The 16,971-nt window shown below is 43.9% G+C and overlaps 1 protein-coding gene across 12 annotated transcripts in view; it reads right to left on the bottom strand.

Moving 5' to 3' along the window:
- Positions 1-16,971, bottom strand: part of flncb (filamin C, gamma b (actin binding protein 280)) — a 96,726-nt gene that overhangs the window by 30,792 nt on the left and 48,963 nt on the right. For 7 of the 12 annotated variants that reach the window (XM_031831822.1, XM_031831813.1, XM_031831814.1 and 4 more), the window contains exons 4-12: positions 8,945-9,095; positions 4,645-4,763; positions 4,419-4,496; positions 4,115-4,277; positions 3,624-3,824; positions 3,000-3,122; positions 1,030-1,167; positions 720-846; positions 234-370 (exon numbers count right to left, since the gene is read on the bottom strand). In XM_031831822.1, coding sequence (XP_031687682.1) covers positions 234-370; positions 720-846; positions 1,030-1,167; positions 3,000-3,122; positions 3,624-3,824; positions 4,115-4,277; positions 4,419-4,496; positions 4,645-4,763; positions 8,945-9,095 — 1,237 coding nt within the window. The remainder of the gene's footprint in view (positions 1-233; positions 371-719; positions 847-1,029; positions 1,168-2,999; positions 3,123-3,623; positions 3,825-4,114; positions 4,278-4,418; positions 4,497-4,644; positions 4,764-8,944; positions 9,096-16,971) is intronic. The other 5 variants (XM_031831817.1, XM_031831819.1, XM_031831824.1 and 2 more) reach the window with 1 other exon arrangement.

Here is a 16,971-nt window from a genome sequence, read left to right as displayed (position 1 = left end):
AAAATCACAGACAGCCTTGTGTGTGTGTGTGTGTGTGTGTGTGTGTGTGTGTGTGTGTGTGTGTGTGTGTGTGTGTGTGTGTGAGAGAAATGGAATCTGTGTAAGTTGCCTGACAGTCATGTCAGAATTTCAGTGGAAAAGAGTCCATCCCCTCTGGCCAATATATTAATGAGACAGTATTCTGCAGCGTTATCCTGGGTCTTTCTCTTCTAACAGCCGTCTGTCAGACTTACCCAGAGTTCCCACCTCTGTGCCGATGGCCTCCACCACAAAGTCAGCTGACTTCCCCACCATGCCTGTCTCCAGGCCCGGCCCCCACGCCCTCACCTTCTGGGGCCCCACGTCCTCACTCACCACCACCTCGAACGGGCTGCAGGGAATACACACACGCACACATACAAGTTAATGCAGACACAGACATACATAGACACACATACTGTACAGTCAGTGGTCTAGTCAGCCCCATTGACTGTAATGTCAGTAAAATGTACGTAATTGATGTTGGACAGTGATATTTCCAGTTCCACCCCCCCTCCCCCCAGCTATTAACCTCCGAGGAATGCAGGAATGTAAGCTTCATAACATGACTCATTACAGGTCATTTCGGCTCCTTTAAGTTATTTCAACAATTGGAAATCCCTTAAAGGTTCAGCCCACTGCCTTTATAGCTTTCATGTGGTTGTGTCCACAGCAGAATAGGGGGGAGGACAGGGTTTCACCTGCGTGGGATGGTCTGTCCGCCCCAGATGATGGTGATGGTATATTTGCCAGTCATGATGGGGTAGTAGTCACACTCATACACCCCTTCTCCCGTGTCACGCACCTTCACAGGCTCCTCTAGTCCCTCTGAGGGAGTCACAAACAGATCACACACACAGCAGCTCAGAGGTCAACGGCTAGTCACACAACTAGACCATTGTAAACCATTACATTTCATGAAGAGTATTTATGCCCTTATGAAACCAATAAATGAATGTGGTGACAAGTCATAAACAACATGAAAGATTACACTCATATCCACACACTCACTTGGCCCCTTGGCGGTGACCTTGAGCTCTCCGCTGCCGGCGCCCTTGGTGTAGACCTTGAAGTCGGCCACCTCTTTCACCCTCACCCCCTTAGGCTGGAGACCTCTCCCTGAGGCCCGGCACACGTTGGGGTTGCTGGCTGTGGGACCACCGAGGGGGTAACTCGGTTAGACAAGAAGATAACAAGATACACACTCATACACACACAGGTTGCTGCAGAGGTTAGCTGTTAGTTAGTCGGTTGAATGGTGGTGTATGAAGCACAGTCTGCATGGGCTACAGTCTGCATGGGGTACAGTCTGCATGGGCTACAGTCTGCATGGGCTACCAGGGAAGAAGCAACAGGAGAGATGGACATTGAACAGAAGTTATAAACCTGCAGAACAGCTAGACAGAGAACAAAGGCGGGTTACTGTAACACACTGGGCTTGAATGGATAAGATTGGCAGAATGAAAACAAAAAGACACGTTGAAATGTTTCTGGAATAATCTCTATGCGCTTGAATACAATGACGTTACACTCTAGTTAGATGGCAAAATATTCCAAAGAAATATAGCTAGCATAACTATGCTAACATCTTGACTTATGACTCTGCAGGCTTTCAATTAGCTAATTACCAGTGCTGTAATAGGACTGTAAAAATGCCTCGGCCACAGAAAACATTACAGCATTTTTATCAAATTAGGAATAAATAACCAGCTAACTCTCCCAATTCATCATCATTTTAGACCGCTAAATTTAATAAATGACCAAAAGAAAAACAAGGAAAATAAAATAACTGAAAAAAACCTCAAATAGATTTATGGAAAACCTCTTAATAGAGAGGCTGTTATTAGAATGGGTTATGAAGACAAACAATGTTATTGTTCTGTTATATTATGAAAAAGCTTTTGAAAAATGTCAGGTAAAAGTGAAGCTAAAAATGGAGGAGCATTTGCATGTTCAGTGTTAGTCAGAAAATATTAAATTGTAAATGGCTGACAACACAGAGCGTTTGCTTTGGTCTGGGGGGGATGAAGATGAGGATGATGAGCAGACAGTGTAATGAGGTATGTAAGACTCGCACACGTCTGGACGGTCACGCTGACTTTCGCTCTCGTCAAATGAAACAAAAGTCAAAGGTTAAGACCATCGATTTCCATTTGACTTGAACAAGACTGTTTGTTTCTGGGTTAATTGGGAATCTATCATTAAAAAAAACAGTGTTATGGTACACTAGGGTGCTGTTGTTTTGTTAAAAATCTATTTTTGTTAATTCGTGGGTGTTGTTACTCGTTAGTTCTGTTCTAAAGTCAATTTAATGTCACACGTGGAAGAAATCAAATCACATGTGTTACAGGATATTAAGCCAAAGTGAGCTACAAACTGGATCAAATGAACGTGTGTGGGATTATTTGATAACGTTTTTGATATGCAGTAGTCAAATATTTTTCTATTTATGAAGCAGGTGATGTACTGTAAGTGTGTGACCTCTGTGTTTCGAAGACCTGCCGAGCGTCTGTAAAGGTGACCGTCCAAAACCAGCCAATCACATGAATGGATAATGCTGCCACTGTTGTTAAAATGAGGAGGAACTGCATTTCTTTCTCCCATTCACTCTCTTCATTTTCATTCTTGCATTCTCTCTCTCTCTCTCTCTCTCTCTCTCTCTCTCTCTCTCTCTCTCTCTCTCTCTCTCTCTCTCTCTCTCTCTCTCCTCTCTCTCTCTCTCTCTCTCTCATCCTTTCATTTCTTCTTTCAGTTACACACTCATTCCCTCTCATTCTCGCTCTTTGGAAGCTGCCTGGGATGAAGGGGGGGAGGGGGGGGGGGTGAAGCCACAGAGGGCTAAGCGCCAGCACATGCCATCAAGGTGGGGACCCCCTGGTGCGGTGCGTCAAGGGGGTTGGTGCTATAGTTTTGAGTTTAGGGGGGACAAGGCTAGCGCAGGCAGGCTCCAGTCTCTCCTCCACGGGCAGGCCTGTACTAACTTGGTCGCCTGGGTTTGGGCGGTGTTGGGGGGGGCACTCTCTTGGCCTTGTCTGTGGGTGGGGTGCGTATGGACTGGGGCACTATCTGCACCGGAGAGCCGGGGGGCAGGGAGCTCGGTGGAGCTGCATGGAGGAACAACAACGACATGACACACACGCAGGAACAGGACAGGATCACTCTGGAGAACGACCAGAATCCACAGCTTAGAACCCTGCCCTCCCTGACACTCAGAACCCATCCAGAGTCCTCCCACAAACCAAGAGTTCACCAACCCTAACTCAACAATTTTCAGAAGAACCCAAAATACCATGCCGGTGGCCTGTCTGTTATGGCAGGATGTCACTGTCTGTTATGGAGATCAAATGTCTAGTAGTGAGGTCAGTCTAGACATTAATACTCAATATTACTCAGATTAGAACAAGAGGGAGGGAGTCACATAGTGGATGTAAAAAGTCAGTACAATCAACAAAATCTGTGTGTGTGTGTGTGTGTGTGTGTGTGTGTGTGTGTGTGTGTGTGTGTGTGTGTGTGTGTGTGTGTGTGTGTGTGTGTGTGTGTGTGTGTGTGTGTGTGTGTGTGTGTGTGTGTGTGTGCGCGCGCACAGGGATGTGTGTGTGTGTTACCCTCTGAGATGTGGACGGTGAAAGGGCTTCTGGGTATCTGCTGCCCAGCAAACGTCACATAGATAACATGAGACCCCTCCAGGATAGGACAATAGGTGCAACGGAAAATACTGTCCCCCTTGTTTTCCAGAATGATCTCCACGGTGTCTCTTCTGCCCTGGGAGTCCACGATGATTACACCCACGTCTCCAGCACCGGCACCTGGGGACAAAAAGAGATGAACTAACACCTTCTACTGTGTGTTCAGGGGACAGAAAAAGAGGTAACACTGGAGGCCATTAGAGAGAACAAATACATACATGTACTTTGTCATCATGATTGAAGGAATAAATATCAGCTAATATTGCAAAGCTAATGCTCATTCTAAAAGATCCTTATATTTACTTACGACCCTATTGACGAAACTAGGGGATTTCAATAGGAAAGGTAGATAGATGATCTACTTCCATACCATGAACATGGTCCTCCCCAGATGTGTATGTGTGTGTTACCTGCTGTGTAGATGTCGAAGTAGGTCGGCTTGTTAGCCACGTTGCCTATAGGCTCCAGTCCTGGTCCTCTGGCCTGCACCTTGTTGGGGTCTCCCATGGCTTTGGACACACTCACCACGAAGGGACTCCTGTCTATGTCCTGCCCAGCGAAAAGCACCTTCACCTGGGGAGAGGAACATGGATAGACCCCTGTTAGACAGCTGGAGGAAATCCTATACTACTGATGTTTATAAACTGAGATTTGAAATATTTTCCAGTATATATATATATATATATATATATACGGGTACTGTAAGTATGTTACCTTGTGAAGGCCCTCCACTTTGGGCAGGTAGATGACAGAGTACGTCCTGTTCTTGTCATTGTTGGGGATCACTCTGGCCTGGAACAGAAAGAGAGGGCCGGAACCGGAGAAAGGGGAGAAATAGAAACTGAATGTGAGGAACTGTGTGGTCAAATGAACAGCATCTTCAGGATGGAGGAGTAAGGGATTGAGGAGTTAAGGGTTACTGTGAGTGAGTGTGCCCCACCTCCTCTGTGTGTCCCTCTGGGTCCTCCACATAGACCAGCACCTCCCCTAGCCCCGCCTCCACTGTCTCCACGATGAACTCAGCCGGCTTCAGCACCATGTTACCTCTGGGCGCAATACCTGACGGGGAAAAGGATGGAGACAGTAAGCAGGAGTACAGAACTAGATGTGAGAGCCCTCTGTCACTTATTCTGTGCTGACAGCTGTAAACAGGATAAAACACCTTCCTTTTCAACAATAATTCTTGCACCTAATACACAGAATAAACCAGAAGGCCTTTGGGCTATTGAGACTTTAGAAGATGCAGATTGTTAAGGAAGTCTGTTTTTTACCTACATTTAATTTGTTTTGTTATTTTTTTGTTGGGGCGGTGCATTCTCCGTTTCCAATTCTATGTTTATAAAACATATACCCGTAGGCTGTCACTCAAAAGAAGAAAAATACATACAGAGTTTAAGTAAGTAATAATACATTCAGTACAAACAGGATAAGAAAATAAAAACAAGTGGGCCTCCACCCCCAACCTCCCATCCCATTCCTCCAACCCCACCCATCCAACATGCCTCCATCCAACCCCGGGTCCTTAGTGTACAAGAGAAAGAAGAGCACTATGTTTTCTGTCAATATACCTGGTAAAATAATGGTTAATTAACAACTGGAAGGGGTCCCTATCAAATCTGTGATTTTTCCCCAGATTGTTTTCTCAGTTTTATTTTTCCTTGTTTTAGATAGTTTTTCACTCTCAAAATTACAATTGTTCATAGAGAAACAACTCAATTGGATGTTCTGAGTCCATATATATGGTTAAATTACATTAGAATATCATTTTTTTGGAGGTCTGCAAGAAAACTAAAAGTGAGTGTAATTCCCCTTTAATTGTGCATCTGGCTCTTTAATTGTGCATTTAGCGAGTGAGGAATGTGCCGTCTAATGTGCCGGGCTAGTGATGGTTCTGTACCGCTGCTGCTCATTTCATGGCAAAGTTATAGTTATTATTGTTTTTGTATTCTTTAGAGGGTGGATCAGCTTTAATATTGCAAATAGATTGTGGCTTGTATCATTGTAATTGTCTGCATCATTTACAATCCCCCATATATTATTTTCAATAATATATACAGTGTCTGCAAAAGTATTCACCCCCTTGGCCTTTTTCCTATTTTTTTGCATTACAACCTGTTGTTTAAATATATTTTTATTTGGATTTCATGTAATGGACATACACAGCATAGTCCAAATTGGTGAAGTGAAATGAAAAAAAATTGTAGATTTTTTTTTGAAGAAATAAACTATGGAAAAGTGGTGCATGCATATGTATTCACAAGTGTCACATGATCTGTCACATGATCTCAGTATATATACACCTGTTCTGAAAGGCCCCAGAGTATGCAACACCACTAAGCAAGGGGCACCACCAAGCAAGACCAAGGAGCTCTCCAAACAGGTCAGGGACAAAGTTGTGGAGAAGTACTGAGTAGGGTTTATGCTGCAGTAGTTTATGTGTCGGGGGGCTAGGGTCAGTTTGTTATATCTGGAGTACTTCTCCTGTCTTATCCGGTGTCCTGTGTGAATTTAAGTATGCTCTCTTTAATTCTCTCTTTCTCTCTTTCTTTCTCTCTCTCGGAGGACTTGAGCCCTAGGACCATGCCTCAGGACTACCTGGCATGATGACTCCTTGCTGTCCCCAGTCCACCTGGCCGTGCTGCTGCTCCAGTTTCAACTGTTCTGCCTGAGGCTATGGAATCCTGACCTGTTCACCGGACGTGCTACCTGTCCCAGACTTGCTGTTTTCAACTCTCTAGAGACAGCAGGAGTGGTAGAGATACTCTTAATGATCGGCTATGAAAAGCCAACTGACATTTACTCCTGAGGTGCTGACTTGCTGCACCCTCGACAACTACTGTGATTATTATTATTTGACCATGCTGGTCATTTATGAACATTTGAACATGTTGGCCATGTTCTGTTATAATCTCCACCCGGCACAGCCAGAAGAGGTCTGGCCACCCCTCATAGCCTGGTTCCTCTCTAGGTTTCTTCCTAGGTTTTGGCCTTTCTAGGGAGTTTTTCCTAGCCACCGTGCTTCTACACCTGCATTGCTTGTTGTTTGGGGTTTTAGGCTGGGTTTCTGTACAGCACTTTGAGATATCAGCTGATGTACAAAGGGCTAAATACATTTGATTTGATTTGATTTGGTTGGGATATAAAACAATATCAGAAACTTTGAACATCCCACAGAGCACCATTAAATCCATGATTTTTTTTAAATGGAAAGAATATGGCACCACAACAAACCTGTCAAGAGAGGGCCTCCCACAAAGCCCACAGACCAGGCAAGGAGGGAATTAATCAGAGAGGCAACAAAGAGACCTGAAGGAGCTGCAAAGCTCCACAGCGGAGATTGGAGTATCTGTCCATAGGACCACTTTAAGCCGTACACTCCACAGAGCTGGGCTTTACAGAAGACTGGCCAGAAAAAAAAGCCATTGCATATTAAAGAAAAAAATAAGCAAACACATTTGGTGTTCGCCAAAAGGCATGTGGGAGACTCTCCAAACACATGGAACAAGGTACTCTGGTCAGATGAGGCTAAAATTGAGCTTTTTGGCCATAAAGGAAAATGCTATGTCTGGCTCAAACCCAACACCTCTCATCACCCCCCGAGATTACCAAACCCACAGTGAAGCATGGTGGTGGCAGCATCATGCTGTGGGGATGTTTTTCCTCAGCAGGGACTGGGAAACTGGTCAGAATTGAAGGGATGGATGGCGTTAAATACAGGGAAATTCTTGAGGGAAACCAGTTTCAGTCTTCCAGAGATTTGAGGCTGGGACGAAGGTTCACCTTCCAGCAGGACAATGACCCTAATTATACTGCTAAAGCATCACTTGAGTGGTTTAAGGGGAAACATTTAAATATCTTGGAATGGCCTAGTCAAAGCCCAGACCTCAATCCAATTGAGAATCTGTGGTATGACTTAAAAATTGCTGTACACCAGCGGAACCCATCCAACATGAAGGAGCTGGAGCAGTTGTGCCTTGAAGAATGGGCAAAAAATCCCAGTGGCTAGATGTGCCAAGCTTATATAGACACAGACTTGCAGGTGTAATTGCTGCAAAAGGTGGCTCTACAAAGTATTGACTTTGGGGGGGGTGAATAGTTATGCACACTCAAGTTTTCAGTTTTTTTGTCTTATTTCTTGTTTGTTTCACAATAAAAAAATAGTTTGCATCTTCAAAGTAGTAGGCATGTTGTGTAAATCAAATGATACAACCCCCCAAAAATCTATTTTAATTCCAGTTTGTAAGGCAACAAAATAGGAAAAATGGGGGTGAATACTTTCGCAAGCCAATATAATTTAAATCATTTTAATGGAAAAGTTTTCAAATAACAAATAATAGATACAAATTATATACTTACTCATGATATACTTCTGCCAGGTAAGCATACTTTGTAGTGAACATTTAATTGAGAAGGTTTTGGGGAAAGTATTTCTGTCAACCCACAAGACGGTTACCACATCAACTGGCTACACACGGAGAGATAGACACAAACGTGCGCACCACACAGATAGTGTTAGGTTTGGCTTTTTAAGCCAATAGTGGCTAACCAGTGGTGGGATAATGTCAATGTTGAGCAATGTTGTTCATTGACTAGCACCATTCATTCTTGTCTGTCAATAACAACTGTATCCACTTGCGATTAGGAGAGAGTGAGGTGATTACCATCTAAGAGCCAACATATTTTTTTTGCGGCAGTGCTGCCTGCCAGCAGTAATCATCTCTGATTGATTGAGAGATTCAAGGAGCTATCATCGTGAAGTAACATAATAGATGCAAAGCATTGAATATTTACATTCATGCACTTCTAATTTTTCATTTTGTAACTTTGCCCAGAAGTTAACTGCAGATCACTCCCACATCATATGGAGGAATGTGTCTACCTGATTTAGAGGATACAGTGAACAGTTGGGAGTTGGGGCCCATTTCATCATAAAATATTTCCCTGTTGTTAAACACAGTCCGTGAATAAACTTAAAATGTGTAAATTGACGATTCGGATTATGGGATGCCAAGGTCATATTTTTCCATATTCTGTTCCAGTTAAAGGGTTGTTCAGATTCAATTACATCTGTGGACCATATGTTTTAATGGCTAGGTCAGAACATGAGCTTTCCAATAGTTGTTTATATATTATAGAGGTCAGTCCTGTCGGGAGCCCAGATGGTTTATTTATAGATAAAGAAGATAAAGAAGTCTTTGAAGGAAGGAAGTCATTACATTCCCAGTCTCTCTCTCTCTCACCTGGTCCATAGGCCTTGGCCTTCTTGGGGTGCAGAGTCTTGGAGCGCAGCGGGGCACCAGGCTTCAGCTTGGACTTGGGAAACTGGGACAGGTAGGTCATCACCGAGTGCTCGTCCACATTGGGATCCACTATTTCCTCAGGGGCTATCACCTACAGAAAGGGAGAAGACAATAGACAGTGCACAGGGTCAAAGGTTATCATCACTTCCTGTTTCTCTATGGATATACTCACAAGATATAAGATACATGTCTCTAACAATGTGAGTCGTTGTCCACAAAGCGGCACGGCGTCGTGTCTAGCTCCTGCCTATCCTTTCCTTGAATTGGTGGATACATCTTATTATTGAAATCCTTTTTTGAATATTAGATGAGGGTTGTTGACTTCAACCGCCTGTATTCAATGGAGAAAGAGGCTATGCTTCTAGCCGCATTTCATGAATATGCATAGCAATCTCGAGACAACTCCGATATCAAGTGTTGTTTCTCAAAGTTGAAGTAATGTCATGTTTCCTACTTATATTAGTACACCCGAAACAACTTAAGAATTACAAAACTGCTATTTGATCAGACAAACCTAATGTAGCAAATAATCCATAAATGTATTTGTTGACCAAATTTTACACTCTCTCATTGACCTCCATACAAAAACTCCTTGATTGGTGGGCGAAACAACAACAAAACGCCTCCTGCTGGAGGGAGACAGATTTTCCACCGAGTTGGGCCTCTCTCTTCCTCTTCCTCTCCGTACACAATCAAAGCCTGATTTAATAAGAAGAGGGGACAGGAAGAGGCGCAGCACACACAGGAGTCAAAGGTTATCACTTCCTGTTTCTCCTAACATACAATCAGAGCATGATTTAATAACGTTATAATAAATATTGTATTAAGAAATACTAACCCGAGGATAAAGAACTTACTTCAAATGAATTCAAAGAAAGACATGAAATAGACATAGAGCCTGTAAAGTTTATTGAAAACAACAGGCTGGTGAAAAGACCGAGAAAACCAGGGCAGTGGAATCAAAAGCAGCAACTCTGATGGAATGAAAGGCTAATTGTATTGTCCAACATCACAATGTATTTTCCTTATGATCGCAGTGGAAAGTGGGGGGGTGGAGAGGGGGAATAGAAAAGCGAAAGATGCCACCAGGAAATCACGTTGGAGTAGTTGAATGTTTTATTGAGAAAGAAAGTTCCCCTACGTGGAGCTAGAGTGAGCTACAGGAGTGAGGTTTGAGTAGAGAGAAAGGGGGAAAGGAGAAAGGGAGAAGAGAAAAGAGAGAGCAGAGGGAGAGGGGGGAGGAGAAAGCAGAGGGAGAAGGGGAAGAAGAGAGCAGGACAATGAGAGACTTAGAACAAGTGAAGATAAGAGATGGAAGTGATATAGAGAAAGAAAGAGAGGGGGGGAAGTGGGAGATGTAAGGAAAAATAAAAAAAATATTAGAGAGAGAGAGAGAGATGAGCTCCTATATTTTTCAGCGTGTTCTAAAGCATGTTCTTTAAAAAAAGATAGATTTAGAGTTAGATAAACGTGGAGTTTTTGTCAGGAACATATACAGGATGCTACCCTCTACAACATAACCTTCACTCCAAATCAAAACTCAGAAGCTTTAGAAGCTGACTCCCGCTCTTAAGAGGTAATTCAAATACAGTTCCCTGTGTATGTAAAAGATCACAAAATGAACCTCCTTATGGAAAATCAAGAGACACGTTTTGCTGACTATTATAAAAATGGGAACATCAGCAACATCATCTTCCACACAAACCACCCCTTGGCATGGCACAGTGATATATTAGCACACTACCCCTCTGTTAAGGGTTATGTAAATCTCTATAAGTGGAACAGTATTGGTACAGGGCAACCCCAAACAGTTTCAGCTGGACTTTCACCGAATCAAAGAATTAGCCCAGCAGGAGAAGCTATCCCTTGAGAAAGCTACCCCCACCCCGAGCGGGTCAGACCAGACATCTTCATTATTTAATCCTACAGACAAGCAAGCCCAAGCAGAAAGTCAACCTCCCAGCACAGAGTACTACTCTCTCATTGAAATGAAGGATACATTTATCCAGCTGAAGGTAAAGCAGGTGGAGCTGGAACAACAGGTGATTACACTCCAGTCAGCACAGATCCAGACAACAGTCCAGAACAACAACACCCACTTAACTAGACCCGGAGAGCTGAAGGTGGAGAGAGACATATCTGCACTCTGGAATGTGGTGAGACAACTTCAACAATATAAAAAGCAAGAGCTGGAGAAGAACAGAGGATCAGTGGAGAGGATCAGACTACTGGAAGAGAGGTTGAGGGGGATGGCATGTGACAGAGAACAACCCACTAGTGAGGTGGCCACCCCCGCAGAGAAGCCGGCAGAACAGCCCACCTCAGCTCCCGACAATAGTCTCGATACCACAGCAGAACAGTTCACACCAGACCCTGACCATAGCGTCGACATTACAGCAGAACAGACAAATGAAGAACCCCAAGCCCAGCGGATCTCACCCCCCCTGAGCCCCCCCTGTCAGCCTCCCTGATAGCCCTTCTGACAACACCCCCACATCAACTGAGGATGGTGTGATCATAACAACATACAGGAACACAAGTCCTTTTGTGCACCTGACTTAGAATTCCTCTCAATCAAATGCTGACCACATTATCTACCAAGAGAATTCTCTTCGATTATAATCACAGCTGCATATATTCCCCCCCAAGCAGACACATCGATGGCCATGAACAAACTTCATTTGACTCTATGTAAACTGGAAACCACATATCCCGAGGCTGCATTCATTGTTGCTGGGGATTTTAACAAGACTAATCTGAAAACAAGACTCCATAAAATCTATCAGCATATCGATTGTGCAGCTAGGGCTGGTAAAACCCTGGATCATTGTTATTCTAACTTCCGCAACGCATATAAGGCCCTCCCCCGCCCTCCTTTCGGAAAAGCTGACCACGACTCCATTTTGTTTCACCCTGCCTATAGACAGAAACTTAAACAGGAAGCTCCCGCGCTCAGGTCTGTTCAACGCTGGTCTGACCAATCTGATTCCACACTTCAAGATTGCTTCAAACACGTGGACTGGGAAAGGTTCCACATTGCGTCATACAACAACATTGATGCATACGCTGATTCGGTGAGCGAGTTTATTAGCAAGTGCATCGGTGATATTGTACCCACAGCGTTTATTGAAACATTCCCCAACCAGAAACCGTGGATTGATGGCAGCATTCGAGCGAAACTGCTTTTAATCAGGGCAAGGTGACCGGAAACATGACCGAATACAAACATTGTAGCTATTCCCTCCGCAAGGTAATCAAATAAGCTAAGCGTCAGTATAGAGACAAAGTAGAGTTGCAATTCAACGGCTCACACACGAGAGGTATGTGGCAGGGTCTACAGTCAATCACGGATTACAAAAAGAAAACCAGCCCCATCGTGGACCAGGATGTCTTGCTCCCAGACAGACTAAACAACTTCTTTGCTCGCTTTGAGGACAATACAGTGCCACTGACACGGCCCACTACCAAAACCTGCGGACTCTCCTTCACTGCAGCCGATGTGAGTAAAACATTTAAACGCGTTAACTCTCGCAAGGCGGCAGGCCCAGACGGCATCCCCAGCTGGGTCCTCAGAGCATGCGCAGACCAGCTGACTGGTGTGTTTACGGACATATTCAATCAATCATTATCCCAGTCTGCTGTTCCCACATGCTTCAAGAGGACCACCATTGTTCCTGTTCCCAAGAAAACTAAGGCAACTGAGCTAAACGACGCCTGCCCCGTAGCACTCACTTCTGTCATCATGTCAAGGACCATATCACCTCCACCCTACCTGACACCCTTGACCCACTCCAATTTGCTTACCGGCCCAACAGGTCCACAGACGACGCTATCGCAACCACACTGCACACTGCCCTAACCCATCTGAACAAGAGGAATACCTATGTGAGAATGTTGTTCATCGACAACAGCTCAGCATTTAACACCATAGTACACATAGACACTGGGTCTCGACCCCGCCCTGTGCAACTGGGTACTGGACTTCCTGACGGACCGCCCCCAGGAGGTGAGGGGAGGTAACAACATCTCCATACCGCTGATCCTGAACACTGGGGCCCCACAAGGGTGTGTTCTCAGACCTCTCCTGTACTCCCTGTTCACCCACGACTGTGTGGCCATGCACGCCTCCAACTCAATCATCAAGTTTGCAGACGACACTACAGTGGTAGGCTTGATTACCAACAACGACGAGACGGCCTACAGGGAGGAGGTGAGGGGTGTGGTGTCAGGAAAATGACCTCACACTCAACGTCAACAAAACAAAGGAGATGATCGTGGACTTCAGGAAACAGCAGAGGGAGCACCCCCCTATCCACATCGACGGGACAGTAGTGGAGAGGGTAGTAAGTTTTAAGTTCCTCGGCGTACACATCACGGACAAACTGAATTGGTCCACCCACACAGACAGCGTGGTGAAGAAGGCGCATCAGCGCCTTTTCAACCTCAGGAGGCTGAAGAATTTCGGCTTGTCACCAAGAGCACTCACAAACTTTTACAGATGCACAATCGAGTCGGGCTGTATCACCGCCTGATACCGCAAATGCTCCGCCCACAACCGTAAGGCTTTCCAGAGGGTAGTGAGGTCTGCACAACGCATCACCGGGGGAAAACTACCTGCCCTCCAGGACACATACACCACCCGATGTCACAGGAAGGCCATAAAGATCATCAAGGACAACAACCACCCGAGCCACTGCTTGTTCACCCCGTTATCATCCAGAAGGCGAGGTCAGTACAGGTGCATCAAAGCAGGGACCGAGAGACTGAAAAACAGCTTCTATCTCAAGGCCACCAGACTGTTAAACAGCCACCACTAACATTGAGTGGCTGCTGCCAACATACTGACTCAACTCCAGCCACTTTATTAATGTAAAAATTGATGTTATAAATGTATCACTAGCCACTTTAAACAATGCCACTTCGTATAATGTTTACATACCCTACATTACTCATCTCATATGTATATACTGTACTCGATACCATCTACTGCATCTTGCCTATGCCGTTCTGTACCATCACTCATATATTTTTATGTACATATTCTTTCATTCCTTTACACTTGTGTGTATAAGGTAGTTGTTGTGGAATTCTTAGGTTACTCGTTGGATATTACTGCATTGTCAGAACTAGAAGCACAAGCATTTCACTACACTCGCATTCTAACATCTGCTAACCGTGCTAATCTGCTAATGTTATTTTATTTATTTTATTTGAAATACACAAGACACAGATTGTACTCCTTATGGACTGAAATGGGAAATATACACAAGAAAAAAAAATGTTTTCCCAAACACAGTTTGTCTAAACTCTGGAGTCCAAACACCCAGCGCGCCCTAGACCTTCTGTCTGAGGACCCACTAGGTTCACCTAGCCACATAATAATACACACAGGCACAAACAACCTGCGAACACAGCAGGAAAGGGTGGCCACAGCACTGAAAGTGCTTGAAAAAGCTTCTTCTACTTTCCCCAATGCACAAGTGGTTAACTCCACCCTGCTACCACGAAAAGACTTTAGGCCCCCTCACATCAGACTCCTGCAGCTCTGTCGCACGCTGGGTATGTACATAGTCAATGTTAGGCTTCGGGGGAACTACTATGGTAGGTACACCTATAGCTCCTCTCTTGGCAGTAGTACTGTAGACTACTTAGTCACTCACCTCAACCCAGAGTCTCTCACTGACACCCCTGTCAGACCACAGCAAAATCACAGTCTACTTGAATAGAGAAATACTCAATCATGAGAAATCAAAGCCAAAGGAACTGAGTAATATTAAGAAATGCTATAGATGGAAGGACTGTAGTGTGGAAACCTAAAAACAATTAGGCCACAACAAATTCAATCCCTTTTAGACAACTTCCTGGACAAAATGTTCCACTGTAATAGTGAAGGGGTCACTTGGTAGTAGAAAATCTTAACATTATATTTGACCTCTCAGCTTCCCTATCAAATCTAATAATCTCAAATAGAAAACCAAAGAAAATGAACAACAATGACAAATGGTTTAATGAAGAATGCAAAAATCTAAGAAAGAAATTGAGAAACCTGTCCAACCAAAAACATAGAGACCCAGAAAACCTGAGTCTACGCCTTCACTATGGTGAATCACTAAAGCAATACAGAAATACACTATGGAAAACGAAGGAAAAGCAAGTCAGAAAAAAGCTCAATGTAATTGAAGAATCCATAGACTCTAACCACTTCTGGGAAAATGGGAAAACACTAAACAAACAACACAAAGAATTATCTATCCAAAATGGAGATGTACGGGTAAACCACTTCTCCAATCTTTTTGGCTCTATAACAAACAGCAAAAACATATACATGATCAAATACAAATCTTAGAATCAACTATTAAAGACTACCAGAACCCACTGGATTCTCCAATTACCTTGAATGAACTACAGGACAAAACATGTTTTGATGTATCTTCAAAGAAATAATCAAATATACAACAAATTGCAATTGGCTATAATAAAACTTTAACATCATCCTTAGCTCTGACATCTTCCCCAATATTTGGATCCAAGGAATGACCACCCCATTCCACAACAATTTGACCCCAATAACTACCGTAGGATATGCGTCAACAGCAACCTTGGGAAAATCCTCTGCATTATCATTAACAGCAGACTTATACATTTCCTCAGTGAAAACAATGTACTGAGCAAATGTCAAATTGGCTTTTTACCAAATTATCGTACGACAGACCACGTATTCATCCTGCACACCCTAATTGACAAGCAAAAAACCCAAAGCAAAGGCAGTCTTCTCATGCTTTGTTGATTTCAAAAAAGCTTTCGACTCAATTTGGCATGAGAGTCTGCTATACAAATTGATGGAAAGTGGTGTAGGGGAAAAACATACGACACTATTTAATCCATGTACACAAACAACAAGTGTGCGGTTAAAATAGGCAAAAAACAGACAAATTTCCTCCCACAGGGCCGTGGGGTGAGACAGGGATGCAGCTTAAGCCCCACCCTCTTCAACATAAATATCAACGAATTGGCGAGGGCACTAGAACAGTCTGCAGCACCTGGCCTCACCCTACTAGAATCTGAAGTCAAATGTCTGCTGTTTGCTGATAATCTGGTGCTTCTGTCACCAACACAAGGAGGGCCTACAGCAACACCTAGATCTTCTGCACAGATTCTGCCAGACCTGGGCCCTGACAGTAAATCTCAGTAAGATGAAAATAATGGTGTTCCAAAAAAGGTCCGGTCTCCAGGACCAGAAATACAAATTCTATCTAGACACCGTTGCCCTAGAGCACACAAAAAACGATACATACCTTGGCCTAAACATCAGCGCCACAGGGCTGTGAACGATCTGAGAGACAAGACAAGAATGGCATTCTATGCCATCAAAAGGAACATAAAACTCAACACACCAATTAGGATCTGGCTAAAAATACTTGAATCAGTTATGGAACCCATTTCCCTTTATGGTTGTGAGGTCTGGGGTCCGCTCACCAACCAAGAATTCACAAAATGGGACAAACACCAAATTGAGACTCTGCATGCAGAATTCTGCTAAAATATCCTCCATGTAAGACGTAGAACACCAAATCATGCATGCAGAGCAGAATTAGGCCGATACCCGCAAATTAGCAAAATCCAGAAAAGAGTCGTTAAATTCTACAACCACCTAATAGGAAGAGATAGAGAGAGAGATGTAAAGTTCTGTAGCAGCTGTTAGGCACATGAAATGTCTGTGTTTAAACAGCCCTCTGGATAATGGAATCCATAATTATACACAACCACCACATGGGGACTTACAGGTAGAAAACACACTCACGTTCACATACTCTCGCACACACATGCTCATTTACAACCTATATACCCATAGGGTGTGTGGCTCTGAGAGGAAACAGGTTATTCATGCTAAAGAGGTGCCACTGCTTCAGGCGTACATACCTGTACAATCATATATACATACATTCACAGACTCTTACTATAGGTAT

This window comes from Oncorhynchus kisutch, linkage group LG9 (genome assembly GCF_002021735.2).
Source record: "Oncorhynchus kisutch isolate 150728-3 linkage group LG9, Okis_V2, whole genome shotgun sequence".
NCBI classification, from domain to species: Eukaryota; Metazoa; Chordata; class Actinopteri; order Salmoniformes; family Salmonidae; genus Oncorhynchus; species Oncorhynchus kisutch.
The sequence above is the reverse complement of the archived record's forward strand: the minus strand, read 5'-3'. Positions and strand labels throughout refer to the sequence as shown.